This window comes from Lates calcarifer, linkage group LG16_LG22 (genome assembly GCF_001640805.2).
Source record: "Lates calcarifer isolate ASB-BC8 linkage group LG16_LG22, TLL_Latcal_v3, whole genome shotgun sequence".
Classification (NCBI taxonomy): Eukaryota; Metazoa; Chordata; class Actinopteri; family Centropomidae; genus Lates; species Lates calcarifer.
Genome location: NC_066848.1, coordinates 7664456 through 7675210, shown reverse-complemented (window position 1 = coordinate 7675210; position 10755 = coordinate 7664456). Strand labels below are relative to the sequence as shown.

The following is a 10755-nucleotide window of genomic DNA, read 5'->3' as shown; positions in this document are numbered from 1 at the left end:
CATTTTGCCGGGAATGTCGGACCACGTGTCCCCGGCCGGCGTGCTTGTTCTCTGACGCGCGGTTCATCACTTTTCACTCTGAAACCAGACGGGGCAGGGAGTATACTCGCAAGATGGCGGCGCGGTGGGGAACAGGCGAGGAGACTTTAACTGCGTGCAATATGGAATTCTTCCCTATGGATACACTAGACGAGGTAAAGAATATGTTCTGTACTTTATGTCCTTGCATGAAATCCCACTGTTGCTAGTTGTGAGTGCGTATTTTTAGAGAGAGGGCAGCGCGTGTTGTGTGTATGAGCTGTCCACTGAGCATGGAAAAGTGACACGTGGATGCAACCGGGGTATCACAAAACTTATTCAAAAAGTACCCGGGGCTTTGTGCTGATAACAGCCAGATAACTCCTTTACTGTATATTTGTTAAATTATATGTAATGCTTCATTATAATGTGCTGGTAGTTTTTAGCTGTATGTCAATGCTAGTAGGTGAGTCAGTGTAGCTGAACGACCCAGGTTTTCTCCCTTATAATACAAACAGTCGTTGGAAGAAATGAAGTGACAGTTGTGTATTTTATTGGTGGTCCACTTGGCATGTGCACCAGTTGTATAATCGATATCAGTTATACGCATTTTAGCTCTGTCAGTGGGTGTATGTGCAATAGTACTCTGTGTCCTGCTCATAAATTGATTCATACACACGTGGTAACAAACGCTGCAGTATGCTAGTCATGTAGCTTTATCATCACAGCAGTGTGGACGTGTACATATCTTTTTATTTTTTGCTTAACATTGGTTCTTGACAAGGTGCTATACATAAATTTTTGCTATGATGTGGTTTATAGGCTTGATGCCAGCACGTTGCAGTAATGTGTCATCAGCTCAGTGCTGATGCACAAAATAAATTATTTAAATTAATTTAAATTATATTTAGATGTTGGCGATTGCAGTCAATACGGGCCAAGTACATATGTGACTGTCCATTCTCACACGGTTGCAGCATGCTAGGTTTTCATTCAAACCTGTGTGTGTATATCCACATGTGGTTTAATCGTGGTGAATCACATGTTGGACTCCACACATGCGCAGGAGAGACAGTCACTTTAATCTCTGCACTCACCCTTACACAGAGTTCATAAATAACTGCTTGCGGCTTTCTAGCGTTTAGAGTAATAATTCGTATTGTAATGAGCTCTGTCAGTTTGTAATTGTTTAAAATATGAGACAGGAGAGGAGATGAGGCCCTTTCTAGGGTTTGTTGTAGTGCAACACGTGGGCAGGGTAGCCTCCCTTTGGACGGGGTGAGGCGAGGATCAAATATGTCTGCGTAGACAGAAACACGTGGGTCACTTTCAGAAACTATAGTGCGTTTTCAGAAGAAGGTGCACAATGTTATGAGTATGTAGAAGGGACTGTATACTGAACTTCATGTTGTTATACATTTGACCCAAATCTGAAGAGTTGTTATGATGCAAATAAGCCTTATTCTGCTACAACTATATATTGAATTTTATATTTATTTCTCAAATTTATTTAAAATGTCAGTGTATCAGACTAACCAAAATGTTGCTTTGCACTTTTTGAATGCACTTCTTTTGCACTTTGTCTTTTTTGGACAAATTATGTATTTTAAGTTACAATTTGTGTTGAAGATTTATATACATTTGTAACATCTGTTGATAACTTAAGTGTAAATTGGGGTCCTGCATGTCCAATAGGTACATAATCTTGTATATTTGTGATTAAGGGAAAATGCCTCTGGTATTTTGTTTTCTTCTTTTCCTCAAGCTGGAACTAAAAGCACGTGCCCTCTCTTGCCCTCTGGGGTTTCCATTTCTGACTCATTTTCAGATGCCTGACTTGAGCTCAGGCCTATTCTCACCGTCAGCCACCAAATAAATAAGCTAGGTTGCTGTATTTCATTGTCCCACTTTTCTACAGACTAGACTTAATTTTGTTTATGACTTTTTCTAATAAAAATTCTCCAAATTACCTCCACACCTACAAACCTGTACTTACAAAAACAGCATATATTAAAGACATTACTCTTCCCAGTGAAGTAAAGCTGCTGCTTACGCAAAATAACAAGTCAAGATTTTAAATATTTCTTGAATACTGGATTAAGTTGTTTGACAGAGACCTATTACTGTCTCTGTCCACTGGTACTGTGGTAATTAAACTTTAGTAGCCACAGTTCTCTACTTGTGGGTGGCTGCTTGCAGATAGTTTTTCCCTGAATCATGTTTTCAGTTATACCAAAAAAAAAATCTGAAGTGTTTTTTTTTTTTTTCTCCCCTCTTTAGACTGCTGGCCTGAGCTCTGGAGAAACTCTGGAGGCCCTTCAAAGCTGCTTAGACCCCTCCATCCTTTCTATCTTTGAGGATACCCCAACAATAGAGGTTAGTCGTATTTCACATGGTTTAACTTAAGTATTAAAGTAACCATGGAGAGATCCATGTCATGTAAACTTTGTACAGTTGTTTGTTTACACTCCCTAATGCACGCTTTGACCTAATTTCCATGTGTTTATTTAGACTAAGGGACTAGATGAGGAGAGCGAAGCCACACTGCTAACCGCCCTGACAGAGATCCTTGACAATGTGGATGATGAGAACCTGTCCCCGTTTGACACACTGCCTGACTCAGACCTGCTGTCAGGTCAGAAGGGCAGGGAACACTCTCCGGTTAGTGCCCAGCTGTCATGCATAACTCTCAAAGTGCCTCCCAGATTCCTGCTCTTGACATCCCCTATCTGACCTTTGAGCTTGGGGCAGAGAGAGTGAAAGGGGGTGAAGGACAACCTGCTGATCCCTGTGGTTATAACAATACTTCTTGTTCATTGTTTCAGAATTTCCCCTTAAAGTGGATAAGTATTAATGTCCCCATGCTTTTATTTATCTTTCACTCTCCAGCTCAGGAGACTGCTGTGTCTGTCCCGCTCCCCTCCTGAGAAAGACATGCTATGTAGCACAAGACCCATATCAACTGGAAAGGTATTTTTGCAAATTATTGATATATGTAAACTAGAACAGCAGACAGATTTCAGAGTTTAACTGGATATTTGTTTCCTTGTCTGCACCCAGAGCCTCCCCAGGATACAGGCAGACTCTCTCCAGAGGAGTGATGGGGAGGAGGAAGATGATGGCTCCCTCACTCTGAGCCCAGTGAGACAGGATTCATCTCCTGACAATGACCTATTAGGCTGGGAAGGTCTGACCCTTCCACTTCCTGTAACCTTTGAGCAAGAGGGGGAGGATGGTGTTTCACTTAGCCTGGGGGACTTGGTCAGGCATATGCACCCATACTGTATGGCCATTTGTGTAGAGAATGACGATGGGGAGCAGATGTTGCCAGAGGGAGGCATCTTACTTGAGGTTGTGGACCAGGGAGAGAATGGAGAGCCCATCCTAGCCATCCCAAATCTGGATCTCCCAGTGTCCCTGCCACCTAAAGAGCAGTCCTCAGAAAATGAGCAGAAACTTGCGGATGAAACAGACGAGGTTGTCTCTGACAGTTCAGATCATATAGTCGTCGATGATGATGTAACAGTCAGCGAGGCTCCAGTGAAAGTTACAGCACCTGCAACACCAGACCGATCTTCAGATGTTAAAGATGAGATAATCAGTAAGACACAGAAGGAAGACATTAAAGAGAAAAGCCCCTCCTGGAGAAAAAAGAAAAAGAAATGCAAGAAACAGAGCCAACCTAAACCTGTGGAGGGAAGGGTCCTTCGGAGTGGCACAGTAAGAAAGACAGCACAGGAAGCGCCCATAAAGCCTGAAAAAAGATCAATCAAAGAAGAGAAGAAAAACAAAATCCAAAAAGTTTCTCTTGTCTCAACTCCAGCTTCTTCCTCTGTGAAACATAAGAAACTAAATCCATGCCAAACTGAAACACAACCAGAAATCACTGCAACACTATCACCTGCAATGAATGCGCAAGTTGCCACATGTGTGTTAGCTGCACAGGATACTGCTCTGTTAAAAGCTAGCCCTGAGAAGAGTCAGCCTAGCTGTTCACTCACAGCAGTGAGTTCTCAACAGCCCAATGAAGCCCCTGAACAGCTTGGCCCACCCCCCAAGAAGCTGGAAGATTCATCAGCAGCTCCCTCTGCTGTCCTTGCCCTGCTGTCTTCAGAGAGCTCTGCAGATGCTCCAAGTCCTGTAACACCCCAGATGACGCCAACTGTTTGTGAGGCGCTCCCTCCTGTAGCCACTGCAGTCCCAGAGCCAAAGCCCAAATCGCTCAGTCTAGAGGAGTACCGGCGGCTCAGACAACAGAAGAAGCCAGTGCCGGTGGAAAAACAAGACAACAGCAGCACTAAGTGGCCCAGCCTTCCAGAGCTTCCTAAAGAGCTTCCCCCAATTCCCTGCCTGCCCGACCCCAGCCCCAAGGATCCTCGACGCCCCAACCCACAGGTAGTGAAGAAGGAAGTGGAGGAGGTCAGGCCTGCCTGGCAGCCACGGGGACCAGCTGCACCACCCACCCCTGAGGCGCTGCTGGTTCCACCAGCCTACATGGTTGCTTCATCCAGCAAAGTTTCAGCTGCTAGTAGTGTCCCTAAACCCCAGCAAACGCCTGAACCTCCCAAACCTTCTCTTGCTGAGAAGCCCTCAAGTCCTGCCTCTAATTCAGTGAAGGATTTACCCACCCATCAACATACCACTGCTCAGCCTGCAGTACCTTGTGTGCCTCAGAACTCTGGATCTCCAGCTTCTTTAATACATGCCACTCAGTTCATGTCATCAACAGATGGAAAATGTTCTCCTGTACTTTCTGGAAGAAAGGATGGAGTCAATGAAAGGCCCCAGTCTCAGCCTTTATCTCCAAAGTCTGTGGAGCTCACTAAAACCTGTCCTAAAACCACTACAGAGTCAATCAAACCCACTGCTGCTACTTTGTCTGCCCCCAGTGCCCCCCAGAAGACCACTGTTTCCCAAAAGGTGCCTGAGGTCACTGCTGCTGCCACAATAAATAGCCCCATCACAGCTGTTAGCAAGTCCTCCAATGGTACCCAATTCTGTTGTTCTTCAGCTGCTCATCCCTCAGACTCCCAGAGTCTGAAGGTAGAACCTGTTATGCTTGAAACTAAAGAGAACTCCACTACAGGAGTGAAGCCCCAAAGAGCAAAGAGCCCCACACAGGAGCTGATTGAGGCCTTCACCAGTGAGATAGGTGAGCTTTATTTCATATTCTGATTGCTCAAAAATAAAATCTTAGTTTTCTTGTGAAGAGCTTTTAAACAAATGATTAAGTGACATACTAGCACCTGGTATTTATCTACAAAGCCCTTGTTGGAAAATCGCCCTGTCAGTGTCTCATCTCTGCTGCTCTGGAGCTTTAGCCTGCACTTAATCTGCTCCAGTAGTTGCTGATTTGCAGGAACTTTGTATCAGAAATAATTTAGGAAAAGGCTGTGTCTGCTGTTAGTGCAGAAAAATGCAGTGTCACTGTAAAAATCGAAACAACCTCTATTACCTCTCTGTAACTTCAAGACAATTCTCTAAAATCTTCCTCCAGCTTTCACCACTGTTAAAATCCAATACATAATGTCGTGATCTCTGTTTGTAGGTATTGAAGCTGCTGATCTGACCAGCTTGCTTGAGCAGTTTGAGGAAACTCAAGGTAACGGCTAATGGCTTTTTTACTGTGTTAATTGTGTCTGAAAGAGGTGCTCAGTCCATTCCATGTTTGACAGTGTTAAACATTTGACATTTATTTTTTGCCATGCTTAATTTCTGGCCTAAGTGTGTTTGTACTGGCCAGTAGCTTAGTGGGTCACATAGTTTAGTACCAAGCTAAATGTAGTCAGAGTATCAGTTTTCCTGGTTTTGTAATAGCAGGAAGTGGCATACAACATCACAGCACTATCTTTGGTGAGCAGTAGTGGGCTAGGGGGTAGTAAGACTTTGCTTAAGAATTCAAAGGATTGTGAGAGAGCCTCTTGGATCACAACAAATACACTGCTGTTGTGCATATATTTATAAGTGCGGTCATCAGTTAAGTTAGACGACAGTTCCCTGATATTTTTGACCAGCATAGCATATACAAGGCCCACCTTCAGAGTTCACAGTCCAACAAAAGTGACCTACGGAACAAAGATATTATCAGGCTGTTCATATGAGCTTGAAGCTTATCTGATCCTCTGGAAGAAATGCATTTAACGTTCAGAGATTACAGGGTACTTCTGACTGTTCACAATGACAGTCCCCCCCCCCCGGGTGAAACATACCCCTTTAAGAGATGGATGCTGTGGGAGGGGGGGGGCAGGGAAAACTGCTTTGTGCTCTTGCCTGCTCAGCTGCTGGAATTTTGCCCCGTCCGCAAATCCATTTAACTCTCGTCCTGCTGTCTTTGTTTGGGCGGATGTACAAGCCCCAACTGTAACAAGTGTTAGGTCTGTCTGTGCCAATACTCATGTCAGTGGGTATTGGTGTTATTGAACAGTCATACAGTGTGCTAGCTGCTGAGCATTTGGTGAAGTTCTGTGCAAAATGCAATGTGAACTAAGATTACTCTGGATAAACATGTCATTCACTAATTTTATCCTGACAGATTTACCCTCACAACATTCAATTTCTCGGTTTTTGGTGTTTGTCTGTCTTCTCTGCTATTCCCTGTGCTGATGCACTCATTTCCCTGTCCCTTCTCTCTTCAGCCAAAGAGGAACAATGTGTGCCGGAGGTCTCTGGTAGAGCAGCAGCTGTAGGAAACTCAAGGTGAGTTACCCTACAGCCCTCAAGCTGCTCTGTGTGAATGATGGAGCTACGGTTTTTGTGGGGGGGGACGGGGGGGGGGGGAACTCTGGGCAAGTGAAACCCATTTGCTCTGTGTGTGTGTGTGTGTGTGTTTGTGTGTGGAGGTGACACATGTCCACCTTTTGCCAAGACCTACCGCGAACCCTGCTGTTGTGTGGCCACAGTGATGGCCTTTTCAGGTCTGAATTTGTGCAGCCTGGTTCGATGTTTTTTTTTTTTTTTTTTTTTTTTTTTTTTTGCGGGGGGGGGGGTTGTTTTTTTTTTGGTCTACATTTTGGCTGCACTCTGATCCAAAGACAAACTGAGGTGAGACCTTCACTATTTACCAGTGATACACTAACACACTCCTGTGCTTACTTTGCAGTTTTGAGTTGGCTCCAGAGAAAACGGTTGTGGAGCGTGTGAGAGCTAATGACCTCTTGAGTACTGCAGGTAATTCAGCATGTTAACTTTGGCTTCAGAATGAGTCCATTAGGTTAAGTCATTAGCAAAATGCATCCAGTAAAGGTGACTTTTTTAGATTTTTATCATTATAAAAAGGGGCAAAGTAGAAGTGTTTCCTTTTATTCTGCCCTTGTATGGCTTCTGTGCTCTCATTGCCGCCAGCATTAAAACAGCACAGTCATTAGAAAAACAGAAAAACTAAGTACATTGTACATTGTGATTAGAGATTTGCTACCTTGCAACACAGATGGCTATGTGCTCTTTAAAGCTGGGTATAATTGTGGTGCACTTTCTTTCCCTTTGCTCTAGCTCTGACTCCTCCAGCCACTCCTCCCCACCAGATGTGGAAACCTCTGGCCCCTGTGGCCCTGCTGGGGAAGAGCAAGGCCACTGAGGCCTCTAAGTCGAGCCCCTCCAAGGTTATACAGATTGAAGCTCGGCCACTTCCCTCAGTCAGGTCCCGCAGTAAACCCACTCCTGTCGCTGCTGTCGCTGTAGACCCCGACCTAGCATGCATGGACCATGACTACTGCATCCCCAACAAAGGCACTTCCATTGGAGAGCCAGGCAAGCGCTGGAATGTCAAACAGCAATCTTTTATCACTATTAAACCCATCAGGCAACCTGCTACCACCACTACGCAGACACCCCCAGCTGCTCTGGCATTGTCTGTTCAGGCTAACACAAACCCTACAGTTACAATCAAAACACAAGATTTTCCACTGACAGAGTCCCTGGATCAGAGGACAGATGGGATGGAGAGAAGCTCTGTTCTGGAAACACCTGATGCCTCTCCAGCTCGACAGGAGTCTGAGTCCAGTGTGAAAGAAGGGAGCCCCAGGAGAGGGCCTTTTAGGAGGAACTACCGTCGACACAGTGCCTCGCGCACACCCAGCCCCAGATCTAGTCCCAAAGAGAGGACCGGAGGCCGGTCTAGAAAGAGAAGATCCCAGCGTTCTCCCAGCCCCATGTCCAGCGGTTCAGAGTCAGATTCCCATTCCTCTAGATCTCGTTCTAGATCACATGCTCCATCTAAGAAAAGGTTCGGCCCTCTGTCAAAAGATGAATTGCTGCAGCATTTTAATACTAATTTCTTGGGGGATATGACATTCCTTGTTCCTCACTGGCATTTCCTCCATTTCTTCTCTAGATATCGTCCCCGTCATTCTGAGAGCAGTTCCAGCTCCTCATCCCGTTCCTCATCTCGGTCCTCTCCCTCTGTGTCCCGCTCCCCTCCCAGGAGGAGGAGGTACTCCTATTCATCCTCTCGTTCTGGCTCGTGGAGTCGCTCCAGCTCACGGTCTCGATCCCCTCAGAGGCAAGCACAGTGGAGTAGAAGCAGAAGATTGTACAGGTATAATTTATGAATCATGCATATCTGGGCAGTAGTCATTACATGGATTTTACAGCTCTTTAATCTGTGAATTACAAATGCTTTGCCACGCAGTTAAAAAATGACATAACGCTTCATCTTGTCTTCTGCAGTCCCTCATATAGGAATGGCTATGATCACACTGCAAAGACAAGTGTGGAAGATGTGAGGAGACGCAAAGAGCAAGCTATTGTAAGTTAATTTTACTTTGAGTACATAGGTCTCCAAACAAATCACAGTATTTTAATTTTAAATCATCATGGTTGACTGCAATCTTCTCTTAGGAGGAGCGTCGGGTTGTTTACGTTGGTCGAATTCGGGGTACGATGACCCAGAAAGAGCTCAGGGAGCGCTTTACTTTATTTGGCGAGATTGAAGACTGCACCCTGCACTTTAGAGACCATGGGTAAGTACATCGTACATGCATGCAGTTCTCTTCATTGTTTGCTTTTGTAATAAGGGATTAATGTTGATTTTTTTTTTTTTTTTTTAATATGGCAATAATTATATAATATAGCAAGTTGCACTGTCTTTGAACCTTGTTGGTCTTGTCCATGACCTCTTAGGCCAAGCTACAGTGCTAAAGCAAAGTGAGACTTGTTCATAACTGGGGCCTCCTGGCAACACTTCCCAGGTTGCTCTTTTAAAAGCAAGTCACAGCTTAAAACTATACAAAACCTATTATGACTTTGACTAGACCTCTGACAAACTGTAAATGAATCCAGGCTGATATTTTGCTTATCTGTCACAGGGACAACTATGGCTTTGTGACTTATTACGACACCAAGGATGCTTTCACGGCCATAGAAAATGGAAGCAGGCTGCGCAAGCCCGATGAGCTGCCGTTTGATCTCTGTTTTGGTGGAAGGAGACAGTTCTGCCAGACCTGGCTATTCTGACTTAGGTAAGCACAGCTTCAAGTCGATAGACGCAACAAAAGTTCCTGCAGCTCATACCCACAGTGCTGGTAATCTGTTCAAATACTATTGATGTGGTTTGCAGAAGATTGATGATATTGGCTGCGGTTCATCCTGATATAGTGTGTTCAAACCAAGCTCAATGCAACTGAGAGCCATTGTACTCTGTGAAGCGCTGCCAGTAACTCCAAAACTTGGCAGATCACATGGCAACTGTTTGAAAGGATGATCACACGGCACTGTTACAGCATACTTTGCTTTAATCTGCCGTGTGATTGTTTGAAAAGAGACTTTTAACAATTTTCAGTGGTTAAAAGTAGAGATACTTCATTGATCCCAAATTGTCAAATTCTTGTAGTATACTTTAACATATAAAGTTTAGAAACATTTAACAATTCTTTGGTTTTGACATATAGTCACTACCAAGACTCTTTCATGGCTTGCAAATTGTTCAGGGCCATAGCTGCCATTGAAGAGACCCAGGCCATGTCTTCTGTCTTGAATTTGTGAATGTGGAGGTTTTATTGACCTTTTTAATGATAGTTAACATTACATATGATGAGTTTCAAATTTTTAAATACTTATAGCCTGATTTCACTATTCTTGGACTTAGATCTTTATTTAGGGAGATAAAATTTGCCCTAAATAAAAACATGGGCTTTAGCTAGTCAGAAATTTGGCATTATACAATCCTAGCTACAGCCAGTCACATTAGTCCTCAACAAACGCAGCATGTACTTTTGTCTTTATTTGTATGTGGTGCTGACTCTCTGTTCTTCTCTTTTCAGATTCGAGTAGAGAGTACGATCCGTTGCCTGCAAAAGGCAAGTTTCACGCACTAGACTTCGACACTTTACTAAAGCAGGCTCAGCAGAAACAGAAGAGGTAACAGGAGGCCTGCAGCAGGAAGCAGCTGACATTTACCTCAGAGCCAACAGCTGGCTCCTCACCTGCAACACTGTCTTCACATTGTAGTTGTTGCATTAGTTTTTGTGTTTGTTTTGTTTTGTTTCTGCAAGCTAACACCTTCTATTGAAGTGAAGATTTGTAATGAAAGTAGTAAAAGAAGTTAAAAAAAAATGGAATAAGTAAAATTAAATAATTTTTTAAAAGTTTATTTAAATGTAAAATCAGATTTGAATTGTATGGAGAGAGAACCATTTTTAAAAGGGTGAAAATAAGTGGTATGGAGCTCCCTAACTCGTGGGAGAGGATGTAATACATTGAAATGTACTACAAACCTAAAATAAAAAAAGAAACTGAAACATG

The 10755-nt window shown here is 43.8% G+C and overlaps 1 protein-coding gene and 1 non-coding gene across 2 annotated transcripts; both read left to right on the top strand.

Moving 5' to 3' along the window:
• The first annotated feature begins 34 nt into the window (after positions 1-34).
• Positions 35-10751, top strand: pprc1 (PPARG related coactivator 1). Its single transcript, XM_018684239.2, is given in 15 exon segments — positions 35-194; positions 2299-2394; positions 2530-2679; positions 2908-2988; positions 3079-5170; positions 5567-5620; positions 6654-6714; positions 7118-7185; positions 7507-8239; positions 8348-8551; positions 8683-8761; positions 8854-8975; positions 9321-9456; positions 9458-9473; positions 10275-10751. Coding segments are annotated over 15 exon segments (4074 nt in total). The 5' UTR covers positions 35-113; the 3' UTR covers positions 10376-10751.
• LOC127143442 (small nucleolar RNA SNORA50) lies at positions 9091-9231 on the top strand. Its single transcript, XR_007814852.1, has one exon. It is a non-coding gene; the product is annotated as a small nucleolar RNA SNORA50 (small nucleolar RNA).
• Positions 10752-10755: the final 4 nt, after the last annotated feature.